Source organism: Phascolarctos cinereus, unplaced genomic scaffold (assembly GCF_003287225.1).
Source record: "Phascolarctos cinereus isolate Bilbo 61053 unplaced genomic scaffold, phaCin_HiC Scaffold_5;HRSCAF=322, whole genome shotgun sequence".
NCBI classification, from domain to species: Eukaryota; Metazoa; Chordata; class Mammalia; order Diprotodontia; family Phascolarctidae; genus Phascolarctos; species Phascolarctos cinereus.
The window spans coordinates 352281988-352297404 of record NW_027555958.1 but is presented as its reverse complement, the minus strand read 5'-3'; the positions used below and the strand labels follow the sequence as shown (position 1 = coordinate 352297404).

At 42.1% G+C, this 15417-nt stretch overlaps 1 protein-coding gene across 2 annotated transcripts in view; it reads right to left on the bottom strand.

Moving 5' to 3' along the window:
* ITPKB (inositol-trisphosphate 3-kinase B) overlaps window positions 1-15417 on the bottom strand; it is a 163511-nt gene that overhangs the window by 25934 nt on the left and 122160 nt on the right. For both annotated transcript variants that reach the window (XM_078156281.1, XM_020982136.2), the window contains exons 3-4: window positions 3358-3457; window positions 248-461 (exon numbers count right to left, since the gene is read on the bottom strand). In XM_078156281.1, coding sequence (XP_078012407.1) covers window positions 248-461; window positions 3358-3457 — 314 coding nt within the window. The remainder of the gene's footprint in view (window positions 1-247; window positions 462-3357; window positions 3458-15417) is intronic.

The window sequence follows — 15417 nt, the reverse complement described above, 5'->3', positions numbered from 1 at the left end:
GTCATCCAGAGTTGGGCTATAAAATGTATAGGATGGTCTAACCTGGTGGGTTCTAGTCCAAAACAGGTCTTTCCATTGCCAAGGCTAACCTCAAACGAGCCTGAATTTGGATATCATCCCTAGAAAAATGCTCTCACCTCCTGACATGTCTAGGAACTAGAGAACACTCCCTCAATCTCCCAATCACTCCCAAGGCCCAACTAGTCTTTAATCTCATTGTAAGCAAAACCACATAAATTTGGCTCACCTGACTCCCATCTTGCAGTCCATCACACAGGGAGAGTCAAAGTCAGCCAGCAAGTCCTCCATCTGGTTGTACCGCTCCCCATCCTTCACTACATCCCCATGGTAGGCAGGGACAAAGGGCTTCAGGACATCCGTCATAAGGCGATCAAGACAACGTTGCTCTGATTCACAGTGTTTCTTCAAGATCCTGCCGTTGGCTGCTGCTTTGAAACTCCCTGCATCGCAAGACAGAGCAAGAGTTTGATCCCCAAGTAACTGCTAAACTGTAAGTTCCATGAGGACAGAGATTGTATCTTAACCTAATTTTTTGGAGAGGGAGGTACCTAGGATAGTGCTCTGCAAATAGCAAATGTTGGATGAAAATGGAATGAATTGAATTGGCAAAATTTTACATTCCAGGCTTCCAAGTGAAATCCTCCAACTCACTAACCCCAGATGTGCTCTTCACATGTACCCTGATGGCCCCACTTCTTTCCACAGAGCCATAAACAACTCAACAGCTGCTTGGACAGTTGCTAAAAATATGGCCAGAAGGTTCAACAGAGTTCTCTGCTGCCACTCACAAGTCACTATATTCTACAACTGCTTTAGGGCATAACAGGACCCTCTTCTGGTCTCATTAGTAGAGGATAGTAACTCCCCTAAGGGCTAATCCCTGTGATCTCCTATCTCACTCACTAGGGAAAACAGGGGAAAGGGGACACATACCCATAATACTCTAGTCCAGGAGTTCATAACCTGGTTTATGGATAGATTTCACTATGAATTTGGATGGTTAAAAAAATTACATCTTCATTTCACTAACCTTCGATTTTCTTTATGTATTTCATTTTATGCATTTAAAAATGCATTTTACGCATTTAAAAACACTATTCTGAGAAGGGGTCCATAGGATTCACCAGACTGCCCAACGGATCCATGACACATAAAAGGTTAAAAATAGTTTTTTTAAAAGAGCTATCTGCCCATTTAATTCCATATTCCTTCCATATTTATTCTTCTTCAGCATTTAAAGGATGTTGTTATTTAATGAGTAGGGGAGATTTCCTTAACCAAGCAGCTCATAACTCTTCTAGGTGGGCCATCAGATAGTGCTGAGCCTGGAGTCAAGAAGACCTGAGTTCAAATGTGACCTCAGATACTTGCTAGCTGTGTGGCCCTGAACAAGTCACTGTTTGACTTCATTTCTTCATCTGTCAAAGGGGGATAATAACAGCACTTATCTCACATAGCCTTTCAAATAAATGCAATGTATCCTCATTTTAATTCCTCCCTTTATGTCCTTCTCCCACTTCTTGTGGCCACCGTAAACTGTCATGGAGGCAACCTCTTCAGCTCTGTGGCATGTAACAAATAGAATAACAGTCTCACCCTGGAGCCTTCTGAGGTTCAGGGTCCCCTAATTCTGGGATGAAAGGAAGAGGAAATCCTGAGACAAACCCTATATCAACCACCACAGCATGTACCAGATATCCTGTTCATTTCAGCATTTATCATACACTTTCTTTAATGTTTCATCAGGGTCTTCTTTCTCAAAGGGCTGCTGTAAGGACAGAACAGATAATATTTGCAAAGGGCTCTATGTAAATATTTGTTGTTGTTGCTATTATTATTATTATTATTATTATTATTATTGTTTTTATCTATAAAGTGGGATGGTAATAATAGCATCTACCTCTCAGGGTTCTTGTGAGGGCCAAAAGAGATAAAATTTGTACAGCACTTAGCATAAAGCCTGGCACACAGTAGACATTTAATAAATGCTTGTTGTTTTAATACGTTAGTCGCTGTTCTTCCTGAGTTGCTCTGGCCAAATAAATTAACCACCTGGGGGCCAAACTTCTATCATGAACCTCTCTGCCTTTAGCTGACTCCACAATTGAGGCTGCCCTTGAAGCCTTTCCAGCTTAGTAGTAGTCACTAGAAAGTGGGCTCTCCTGGCACAGCCTTGGAGAATTCTGGGTAACCTCCACTCCATAATTAGGCATCAAGATAGAACTTGAGTGGCGCCAGTCATTCCAGGAACATTTATGGAGCCCCTCTCACATACTGGGCTAGGAAGGGCAGGTGATACAAAGGTATAAATAAAGTACAGTCCTGGTCCTAGAGGAGCCTACAGTCTAATCTGAGAAAGAAGACCCTGGTGAAACATGAAAGAAAGTGCATGAAAATTACTGAAATGAACAGGGGATCTGGGACATGCTGCGAGGGTTGCTATAGGGGTTATCTTCAGGATTTCCTCTTCCTTTCATCCCAGGATTAGGGAACCCTGAACCTCAGAAGGCTCCAGCATCACACTATTATTCTGTTTGTTACATGCCACGGAGCCAAAGAGGTTGCCTCCATGACAGTTTACAGTGGGCAAGAAGTGAGGGAAGGACACGAAGAGAAGTATTAAAATGAGTATACACTGCATTTATTTGAAAGGTATGTGGAAGAACAGGGTTTAAGATGGGGTGGATGTCCCAATATCAGGCCATAAATTCTCATTTTTTAAAAGGAATTTACTCTAGGAAACAAGGGGAAGAGAACATGAGTTTATTAAGGGCCTACTATGGGCCAGCCACCATGTTAAGCACTTTATTATGTATATAATCTCATTTGATTTTTATGATAACCCTATGTGGTTAGTGCTATTACATCCCCCTTTATACATAACAATAGCTAACATTTATATATAGTGTCTACTATGGGCCAGCCACCATGCTAAGTACTTTATTATGCATATAATCTCATCTGGTCCTCTTGACAACCTTGGGAGATACTCACTATTATTTCCTCCATTTTATAGGTGAGGAAACTGAGAATGATAAAGGTTAAGTGACTTGCCCAGGATCACATAGCTAGTCTGAGGCCACATTTGAACTTGGGTCTTCCTGACTCCAGGTCTATTGATTTATATACTGTACCATCTACTTGCCTCTACCTACTTCTAACCCTAGATATCCAAAAACTCCTTGGGGATGTTCTGGGGCCCAAGCTCTGCCGTCTAAACTTCAACTTCCACCTTCCCAAAAAGGTAGACATGGATGTAATGGGTGGCACCCTCCCCCTCAACATTTAGGGGACTCCCTAGGCTGTACTGGGAGAGACCAAAGGAGCTGCTCCTACCTGCATGCCCTGCCAGCTGGATCCAAGGGTACTTCTTTTTGAAGGACATGACGAAAGGAGACCAGTGCACCATATTTTTGATTTTCCGCCATGATTTGCTCTAGAAAACAACAAAGAAAAAGTCCTACCCATTAGAAAGACGGTTCCTACTTATGGGTCAAGTGAATTCTAAGCACGGTGAGAACCTGCCCAGTGAAAGCTGATCACCACCAGTACCAGTAGATTTGGTGAGACTCAAGCTGCAAAAAGCGCTTCATGGGAATACAGAGAAGGTGGGAATCTTCACTCTCATTTGACCAATGAGTTCACTGAGGCCCAGAGAAATCAGGTAGTTTGCCTAGGGCTGAACATGAACAAAAGGTGAAGCTGGAAACAGGTCACCATTATTCTTGAATGCCCTGTTCCTTATTTTAATGGTGACTATGCTCTTCAGACCAAAAATTGGGATATCTATTTTTTTCAGATATATGTTCTTATAAAGGTTTTTCTTCCCCCAATATTAAAAAGCAAACAAACAAACAAACAACTGCATAGTGCTGAAATAGTATTCATTGGCTTTACAACTTGAAATGTTGGAGTCAGCCACTGAACCAGCACCTGCATGGTAACATCTATTCCAGTTACTTACATGCTACATATATAGACACATGACAGATAATACATACATATTGTACCCTTTTCCTTTTCATTCTGGACTTTTGATTTTCATCATGAGTAGTGAACTCCCATTATGGAAATTCCCTTTACCCAATACAGATAAGCTACTCATCTTAATTTTTTTTAAATTTTCAGTTCCAAATTCTCTCTCTCCCTTCCCCACCTTCCCCACCCACTGAGAAGGCAAGAAATATGATATTTATTATATACATGAAGTCATGCAAAACATAATTCCACATTAGCCATGCTGCCCAAAAAAAGAAGCAAAAAAAGTATGCTTCAATCTTCACTCCAAGAACATCAGTTCTCTCTCTCTCTCTCTCTTTGGAGGCTGACAGCATTTTTCAACATAAGTCCTTTGGAATCATCATTGAATCAGCGTATTGATCAGAGAGCAACTCATCTCTAACTTAGGGTCTTCGAGGGTTGACTTGGGGCACTGCACAGTGGTCACAGAGTTAATACATATTAGAAGCTGGATTTCTACCCAGGGCTTCCTCCAAAGCTGGTCCCTAATTGACACAGCAGCTTATAGTTATAAGAACAATACCCTACATTTATGTATTGCCTTGAGATTCACAAAGTGCTTTTCTCACAATGGCCTGGCTCTTACATTGTCGGTGGCTTTAGTCCTCTTCCTTGGTTGGGCAATGTGTTCCAGGTCAACTTCTTTTAGGGGACATCCTTTGGCTACCCAGTGTTGAGGTAGAGTCTAGGGATGCTGGGCCTAACAGGAAGATTGAGGCAATAAAACTGGGGCACGTCCATTTTACATTTGAGGAAACGGTGCCTGAGAGAGGTTTTCCATATTTGATTTCCATAATTACATGGCTAGTAAGTATCTGGGTCAGGACTTGAACTCGGGTCCTTTGACCAAGAGCCCTTTGACCAAGAGCTCTTTCCATTACATTACATATGCATAATATAGACCAACATAAATATGCTTTCATTCTTGTCTTTGTACCCTAGTGCCTGGCACAGAGCAGGCACTTAATAAATGCTTGTGGATTGAATGATTAATTAATGAATAACTATGGTTTTCTTTAGCCTATAATCCTCTATCTTTTTTTTTTAATGTCTCAAATGTTTGTGGACAGAACAACTAATTAATGAATAACCATGGTTTTCTTTAGCCTATGATCCTCTATCTTTTTTTTTTTGCATGTCTCAGGCCTTTATCTGTGAAGAATATTTTTAGTGTAGTGCTTCCTGACTTGATTTATTCAGTAACTGTTGGTCTGCCAAAATGTCAGACGTTCTGGAACACTGGGGTGTTTTCTGGGGATGTATTTGAAAAACGTATTTGAAGTCAAGACTGTCCTAGAAAATTCAGGCTGTCTGGTCACTGTGTCCCACTTTCCCATCAGAGAAACAGCCATATAAACCCAGCCATCCACATTACCATGGCTCCCTCAGGAGAAACCTACTGGTAGGATTCTAGCTCCTAGTGATTCCAGCTACTTGAAGGCAACATGCTATATGTCAGTTTCCTCCTTTAGGAGGAAGGCACCAGGGAGATTTCTCCATGCATGAGCTTCAGTTTCAAAGACAATAAACAGCAACAAACAAGCACTGATGATGTTGATTATGAAGTATGCCTGGCTCTCTGTGCTAAGTGCTGGGGAAACAAAGAGAAAGCAAAAAGAGCCCCTGCCCTCGAGGAGCTTCCATTCTAATGGCGGAACTGAAACATATATAAACAGATGTGTACAAGATAATCCAAAGTAACTATGACATAAGACTCCAAGATAGGTCCTCTCACTGTTCTAATGACCAGACTATCACTGGATTTCATGGAAAGATGTCTGGAAACACAACCTACCACATCATTCCCACAATGAGCTGAGCTATCTATACATTTATTCTGTTTCTTAAGTATTTTCTGCAATGAACCACTGTCTTGCTAACCCAAAATCGTGCATAGTACAGAAAAATGCTTAAGCCTACTTGAGAGGCCATATTTTTAATGCTTAAGGAGACTTGGGAGGTTATCCAGTCAAACTCCTTCAGATTACAGATGAAGAAACTGAGACCCAGAGAGAAGACTTGCTGAAAGTCACATGATTCAGACTCTTTTTCTCACTGTACCATACCATTCAGAAATTGGATTGACCTCTATAGTCCTTGTCCAAAATCCTATGATTTCAACAATAGAGGCCATGTGCACCCCACTTTGCCCCATCATGAATGAGCCTTAGATTTGCTAGGCACTTTGTTTTATTGAGGTACAAGGCCCAAGACTAGAAAGGAGAAAGAAATAAAAAGACAAAAGTTGTTTGCATTGTGAAAGAAAAATAAGGCAATGAAGACTTGGTCTTTATCTACATAGAAATTGTATATATGTGTGTATGTATGTATGTATGTGTATATATGTATATGTATATATGTATGTGTATGTGTATATATATGTATATGTACATGTACACGTACATGTATATGTATATGTATACACATACACACACATATATACTCTGAGACTTGATAACATATAGTCAGTGGTGCTAACCATAAGGCTCCCTGTTTTCTAATCTGAATTCCTAGAGGATTTAGATGTATAAAGAACCTCAATCCTCTTCACTGCCACAACCACCATTTTACAGGTAGGGAAACAAGAGGCTTACAGAGATGAAATGACCCGTCCCCACGGTCACCCAGGAATAAAGAAGAAAAATCAGGTTTCACAATAAGGTCTTCTGATTGTAAATCCCATGCTCTTCTGGATTTTGACCTGAGAAATGGAACAGAACAATTGCAATGGAGAAGTCAGAGCACCATGTGGAATCCCAGAAGGCAGCTGGGTAGGCTCAGAACCCAGCACTCTGCCAGATGGTAGGAAGCATCTCAGCTGCCAGAGACTTTCGAATCCCAAGGTTAAAACAAACAAAAAAAGAGGAAAAAAACCCACTTAATAGGTCCATATTTTTTTCTCTTTTTGCTGAGAGACAGCTGTTTCAGTCATCAAGTGTTAAAGTTTGAATCTGCCCAAGGAGAGGGAAACTTTCCTCCTGAAACCAGCAATCTTCATCACAATTACATTAACCCCCAATCCCAAGGCCAAGGGCTATTCATGTAAACTAAGGGAGGTACTTTGCAGGAACTAGAGGAAACTTTGCCATAAAAGGGGCTGGGCCTTTACTGAAAAAAAAAATTGTTTTTTCTAGATTCTTCTGATGGGGAGAAAAACAGAAAGCTAACCAAGGCGGAGGTATTTCTTATCTGGGAACCCAGAAGGCTCCAGGAACAATCCATGGAGACAATGCACAGGGGCAACAATGGAAAAACCTAATTACACCAGATGAGACAAGCAGTGATTTGTACTGCTCCTTTAGAAGCCATTAAGGCAGGTCCGGTGGAAAAGTCCATTACCTGGCTCATTCTGCCCTTGAAATAAGTGCATACCTCGGTCCAGATCTTCTACCCTTAATTCTTCCCAAACACAGGCAGGGTTAACTTGGCTGCCTAGAGACAGGAAGGTCAAAGGCCCGTGGATGCATCTTGGTCCAGGTTCAGCTCAAGTCAGTGAGCATTTATTAAGCACCTACTATGTACTAGGCACTATGGTAAGTGCTGTGAATACAAAGAACAGCCAAAACCAAACAAAATAGTCCCAGAACTCACATCTAATGGGAGTGAAACAACGTAAAACAACTAGGTACAAAGTATACAAGATAAACTATAGATAATCAACAGAAGAAAGGCACTAGAATTAAGGGCAAAACAGGAAAGGCTTCATGGAGAAGGTGAGATGTAGTTGGGATCTGAAGAAGTCAGAAAAGACAGAGGAATTACAACCATCTTCAGTCCAAAACTGACAGATAGGAGAATCCATTTTGGAAGTATGAATGAGGAAAGACTTAAGATTCTAGGCAAATCCTATCCTGTGTGCTTTCTCTTAAGGATGTATTCTCTTCTCTTCTCTTTATGGATGCATTCATTCATTCATTCTAGATTCTAAAATAGGGACTCTCTGGAGCAGCTAGGTGGCACAATGGATAGAGCACCTGCCCTGGAGTCAGGAAGACCTGAGTTCAAATCTAGCCACAGATGCTTACTAGCTGTGTGACCGTGGGCAAGTAATTTAACCCTGACTGCCTCCAAAAACATAAAATGAGATAAAATTCTCCACCTTTTTTGTGTCATGGACACTTTGGGAAATCTAGCAAAGCGTAGGGACCCCTTCTCAGAATGATGTTGTTACATGCATAAAATAAAATGCATAAGATTACAAAGGAAGACAATTATACTGAAATAAAGTTACCAACTTATTAAAAAAAAATACGGAGACCTCAAGTTAAGATCTCATCTATCCAAAGGATTTGAAGTAGGTATAAAATCAGATCCCTTCCCTAGTTGAGAAGAGAGGGACAAAAGACATTCACATATGAAACAAGTAGTAATGCTAACCAGAGTAGCCTTTTCATTATCTTGATAGAATTTCTACCTGCGGAAGTGAGGTTAACAAAGTAAAGGACCAAGTCCCTGAATTTCTTATTTATCAGTTTTTATCTCCATAAGATCTCTCATATACATCCCCTTCCGTCCACTCCTACGCCCATCACCTTGTCACGTGTTTCCTGGACAACTACAATAGCCTTCTAATTGGTCTCCCTTCCTCAAGTCTCCGTCCCTATCCTTGCCAATCCATACTGACATGGCTGTCAAGTAATACACTTAAAGCTCAGATCTGACCATGCCACTTACCTGTTCAATAAACTCCCCATTACCTGTCGGATCAAATACAAACTCCTTTGTTTGGCATTCAAAGACCTTCACAACCTGGCTCCAGCCTACAGTTCTAGCCTTAATATGCAATATACGCATAGTCTATACAGCAGCCAAACTAGCTTTCTTGTTCCTCACACATAACATTCTATCTCTTGTCTCCATGTCTTTGTCCAGACTGTTCCCCCATGACTGGAATGCATTCCTTCCTCACCTCTGACTTAGAATCCTTTGCTGTTGTTTTTTAATTGTGTCCAATCTTCATGACCCCATTTGGGGTTTTCTTGGCAAAGATACTGGAGTGGTTTGCCATTTCCTTCTCCAGCTCATTTTATAGATGAGGAAACTAAGGCAAACAGGGTAAACTGACTTGTCCAAGGTCATACAGCTAGTAAGTGTCTGAGGCCAGATTTAAATTCAGGAAGATGTCGTCCTGACTCCAGGCCTGGAAAACTCTATCCTCTGTATTATATAGCTACCCAATTAGAATCCTTAGATAACTTTAAAACTCAGCTCAAATACCAACATTTACATGAAGCCTTCCTGATCCCCTAAACTCCTATTCCTTTTCCCCAAAATAATGACCTTGTATCATTTTGCATATATTTGATATATTTGCACATATGTGAATGTATCTATATCTATATCTACATATTCATCTTCCTTAAGCTGGAGGGGAGTTATGCTTTCATTTTTAATCTTTGCATTCTCAACTCCTAGCACAATTTCTGGCACATATTAGGCACTTTATCAATATTTATTGAACGTCTGAGTCATTACCTGTCTAATACTGAACTGTAAGAACACCTCCCATTTGGGGATGGGTGGCAGTGTACGTATATTAAGTGCCAAATGAACAGAATAGATAAGAAGTGTCACAGGAGTTCAGACAAAGAGATCAAGGTGGGCTGAAGGAGTGAGGCAGTCTGGACATACCTAGCCTCCTGGCAAGGGCTGATGGTTTCTAACACAGAAACATCCAGAGTGATTATTAGTGAGTCCATAAGGCAAAACTCACTAAGTATTGCCACCTCCCCTCCCCCCCAAAAAAAAGTCCCTCCGGCTATACCCTTAACTGGCTTACTTGTGATCGGTAGATTTATAGGCACATAGGATTTTCTTCCCTTGGATTGGTGCACTTAAGTACAAAGGAATGTACCACGCGGTTGGGGGGGTGGGCAGAGAGGAGGCGATTCCTCAGGGTCACTCTGTAGTCTTGGCAGGGCTGGCTGGTTCCTAGTTAAATGTGGGCAGCAAATGTATCCTGAAAGTATGAGAAGTTGAGCCTCTAGGTGGTTAGAATTATAAGTGTGTCTCTCTCCCTGTATCCTTTGTCTCTGCATCAATAAATTACAATTTGCAAGCATGAGCTATGTCTCATTTGTTTTTAACCGTGTCTTTACCCCTCTAATTCAGAGATGAAATGTTTCAGCGTTCCAAGACACCATGGAAAAAGTGGGACCTGGGCTGGACCATGAAGGATTGATATACTTTGTATAGAGGGAGAAAAAGAGAAGACAAAAAAATAAATAAAAGAACAAGGGCACAAAGAGGTGGTGCAGTGGGCAGAATGCCAGGGTCAGAAAAGTTCATCTTTGTGAGTTCAAATCTGGCCTCAGATACTTACTAGCTGTGTGACCTTGGGCAAGTCACTTGACCTTGTTTGCTTCATTTTGCTCATCTGTAAAATGAGCTGGAGAAGGAAATGGCAAACCACTCCGGTATCTTTGCAAAGAAAACCCCAAATGGGGTCATGAAGAATCGGACATAACTGAAAAAACGACTGAGCTACAACAAGAAAAACAGGAAGGATCTTCCAGGCAGGCCACTGTGTTCAGAAGCAGTGAAGAGACAGTTGTTACAGAGAAAGAGAAGAAGGTTGTCTGGATAGGATATAGCCAAATTATACAGAACCAAAGAGTTTGGCTCTGATCTCACAGATAATGAGAAGGCACTGGCCGTTTTTGAGCAGGGCAACAGCTCCTTATATGAAGTTGGACAGAAAGATTAATCTCTCGTCTTTTGTCTCCAGGGAACATGTGAGAAAGATTCTGGCCCAGCAGTGGGGTTGGGCCCACTTAATCAGATCAGTCAGTCTAACGAATCACTCAAGAAATATTTACTGAGCTTTGACTAGGTGTCAAGTGTAGGGAAGCTTCCAAAGAATAAAGAGATACCTTGGAGGCAGGCTACATGCAGTTGACAGAGCTCTCTCTAGATATACTGTATATATGTATCCAAGGAGGGTTAGAAGATGATCACACAAATGGCTTCCTAGAATTGGGGAATGACTAAGAAAAGAGGGAAAGACTTCATAGATAAGGTAATCAATCAATCATTTACTAAACATCTACTACATACTAGTCTCTATGCTAGGCACCGACATACACAGAATGAAATAATCAATCCCCACTTAACAATCTCACTCCTGTTCTCATGGGGGAAACAGAACCTTCTGGTCTCTGTAGGGAAAAGACATCACCTGAGAGTTGTGAGGTTGTTTCAGATTATAAATGTTTGTGTATGCTCTCATATCTGTTAGGACACAAATGACAGGGGTTCCTAGGAAGAAGGGGGAGAGGGCAATAGCAAAGAGATGGGGACACATACTCCTATCCTAAAACTTTAAGGTATCCAGAGTCTATTTGGATACAATCCAATTCCCTCCCAACATAGCTAAGTTCTGAGTGCTTAGGGCTTTTTTCCAATTTCAGCTTCACTTTTCCCAGTCCTCTGTGAGGCAGCATTTGTTAGACCTGGAGATGGGCCCCAAAGGGCCAAAGGCATGGAAGTCCTTCCAACCCCAAGCAGCCCTGCCTTAAACAGAGCTGGAGGCGGTGGAATATTCCATTTCCAGATAAATGCCAGAAATTATTCAATTCAACTGAGCAGGCATTTATTTATTCACTATGTTCTTAGAGAATTCTTTACTATCTGTTGGCAGAGACAGAGAGGGGTTTTTCCCCCTCTCTGGTTTCAAAATAGCAGCACCAGGGGGTTCTGCCAGAGTTCACTGCCAAACCAAAAAGGCAGTGTAGATGTTCTTCAAATCCTGCTGAGGAAATGTCTGTAGGCTGAGATTCAACCAGCTCAAAAGGAAGGAGAAAAGGGGTAAAAAGGATTCTGTAGTACTGACAGAAACCTACATTACTGAGCCTGAGGGACCATGCCCACTCCAGGTAACAACTGCTCCCTGGCCAATGCCAAAGAAAGATTCCCAGATGAAATGTTTCTTTCTTTGTCTCTCTCTGTCTCTGTCTCTGTCTCTGTCTCTCTCTCTCTCTCTCTCTCTCTCTCTCTCTCTCTCTCTCTCTCTCTCTCTGTCTCTCTCACTTTCCAGCCCCATATTCAGAAAGCCAGGGCTCTGAGAAAGCTTTTAGTTACCCATCTTCCTCTACATCTGAGAGCTAAGAAGACAATGGAATGGAGCCACTGAGTAACACCTGAGTCACCATGACTTTTTCTCTCCTTATGTGACCCTTCATGGTCTTACGAACTGGGGAGAACCCTTCACCCACTGCTCTTGAATCTGAAAAAAAAAGCCCCCAAGGACCAGTGGGGGTCAGTGGGGGGAAATGGTGGATTTGGGGACGGATGACCTAGGTTTCCTTCCTTAGCCCTGTCACTTTTATTGCTTGTGTTGACCTTGGACAAGTCATTGTATTTTCTCATTGATAAAATGAGAGTTAGAATAGGTGAGCTTCGAGAACTCTCCCAGCTCTAAGTTTATGATTCTTTATTTTTTCAAGTACTTCTATTTTTAGAATAAGGTAGGATTTTCCAGGAAACATTAATCCTCAGCATTCCAGTATCTTCAGAGTAATCCTAGAAATAATCACTTGACTGCTCTCCCTGGAAGGCAACCCTCTCCCTCACCCACCAATCTGCCAACTGCCTCAGGACACTCTTCATGCAACTGCTAGCAGGGGCCTCAGCAGTGGAAGGCTTGGGGTCCAAGCCCTTTCGGGGGCAGTGGCTCTCCTGGGGGTCTTCTTCTTGGCAGGCTTTTCAGTGAATGACAAAAAGCTATTGATCTCATTACTACTTTCTTATAACTATCAGTCAACATGGTGTGGAGAAGAACAGGAAATATTTTTGCTGCTCATTTCCAAAGCAACTTAAAAGGACCCTTTGCTTCTCAGCCAGAAGCCACCCACTTGTCCCAAAAGATCACCTACCCAAACAGACCCAGGAGCATTCTGAGTCACTTGCATAGGTGCATATATTCACATTGTGCAAACTAGCACAGTGCCTAAACTTATTATTACTGACTACGCTCCAATGGGGAGGCAATGGTGATGAGCACTTACATGGGAACCACTGTAATTAATACAATCTATCAGTGGTTGACACTGTCAACAAGTGTGGGCAGAGTAGGTACAGCTGGTATGAGAGAACTCCTTTCAGACAGATAGCTAGATAAGAAATAAAAGTCACAGGGAGGAGAGACATACAAATAGATTCATTCAAGCTGTTTCCCTTGGGCAGTCAACCCTGGCTGGATGGGTATCCCTGCCCAGGTGGAGTTTAAGCAATAGTTCCTTCGGCTGGAGGTGGCCTGTAGCCCATCAGAAGAATAGTTCTTAACAAGATGTCAATGCCTTGAGATATATTATGGGGCTGCTAAGTTGGGACTTCCAGGTCTGCTACCAGGTGGCACAAGGTATAGCTTTGTCCATGAATCAGATCAGAGAATATTAAAACTGCCAGTCTCTGTGGTTTGGATTACATTGGCCTTTACACCCACACATAGAATGAGCTATGGAAGTTTCTTAAGATCACTTCTAGAGAGGGAGCAAGGTAAGAAAACCAAGAGTCAATGTACCTTACTTATGGCAATGGGGTTTCCATTCCATGTTTCTTGTTTTGTTTTTGGTTTTTTATTTTGGAGGCAATGGGGGTTAAGTGACTTGTCCAGGGTCACACAGTTAGCTAGGAAGTGTCTGAGACTGGATTCATACTCAGGTCCTCCTGACTCCAGGGCCGGTGCTCTGTCTACTGTGCCACCTAGCTGCCCCTCCATTCTATATTTCTTAAACCTCCTTGTATAGGGGCAGAGTGCCAAGGCCTTGAGTTATAAGGATATAAAGATAACATACAGGCCTGGTTCTCAAAGATCTTATAATCCAGTCTAAGGGGTGGTAGTGAGGAAAGATGTACCCAAATGCAATCGGTATAGGGGAAAGAATTGAGAAACTTAGGTTCAAATTCTGACTGTTTCACTTACTTGTCCATATGACCTTGGGCCAGTTTCCTTATTTGAAAAAATAAGGGAAGGGTTGTCTAAGGTCCCTTCCAGCCACTAAATCTCATGAGATGACCCCAAATAAGTATGATACAAGAGAGAATGGAGTAAGTGCAAAGGAGAGGTCCAGGGAAAGTGCTATGAGAAATCACTCTCTGCTGACAACAGGGGAGATCAGAGAGATCTTCATAGAGGACGTTCCACCTCACTGGTTCTTGAATGAAAGGACTTCAACAAAATGTGACTGATCTTTGGAGGGAGATGGGAGTGACTATCTATCTCAGGCATAAGGGATTGTCAGAACAAATGTGGAATGGAATCCCCATTCCAGAAGTGAGGTACATTGGCTCTTGGTTTTCTTACCATGTTCCCTCTCTAGAAGTGCTCTTAAGAACCTCCCACAATACAGCTCATGCTATGTGTGGTCATAAAAGCCAACTTCAATCCAAACCATAGAGCCTGGAAGTTTTAATGTTCTCTGATCTGATTCATGGACAAAGACTATACTTTACATCACCTGGTGGCAGAGCTGAAAGTCTTGATTTATCAGAGACAGAGAAAGAGATAGGGGAAGGCTAAGTGAGAATTAGGGAGGGCAGGATAGAGAGCAAAGAGGGATTGACATACAAATGGCTTTCATATACAACTCAGGAACTAACCAGGAAAAGGGAAAACTAAGTCCCTCAGATAGAGCCACTAACTGATATTTGGTGAATGGACAAAGCCTCTTTTAGATTTCCAAGGCTTGGGTGGCAATCAGCTAAGCATGTCATAAAAGAATAATAGTTCTGCTAATAACAGCCATTTATAGATTCTTGGGATGCTGGTGCTACAAGAATCCTAAAAGATCATCCATTCCAGTCCAACTTGCTCATTTCACAGCTAAAGAAACTGAGGCCCAGAGGACGGCCCGAGATCACTCAGTGAGTTAAGGAAACAGCTAACCAGCCCGACAATCAGGTCTCTTGGCTCCTAAGTGCTTTCTCTCCTATCCATCTTTGCTCACCACTTTAAGTCACAGCTCCAGCAATCTAGGTTGGTAGGAGCCACTTTGATAGTAAAAAGGGTTGTTTTCCATTAGCAGTACTGATCCTCTCACATGTCCTCTTTAAAACTCTATAAAAAATTCCCTGCCTCCAAACTCCCATCTGCACAAAGCCATCTCACTCCCAGGATGAGTGCATGGCAGCATTAATCTCTTCTCTTCTGTTTAGCCTGTGCTGTGTCTCATACTGACTTCCACTCAAAATACTTTGCCAATGTGACCTCACTGACCATCCTAAGACCTAAGAAGGGTGGCCAGCATTCCTCTCTGGGGCAGATGTAAAGTTTCATGCTGAGCTCTGGATGGGGCCACAACTTGGGAAAGGACAAAGACCAGAGGTAACCCTTGGACAGTTAGAAGGAATCAAGAGAAAGAAGCAGCATGGTGGAGT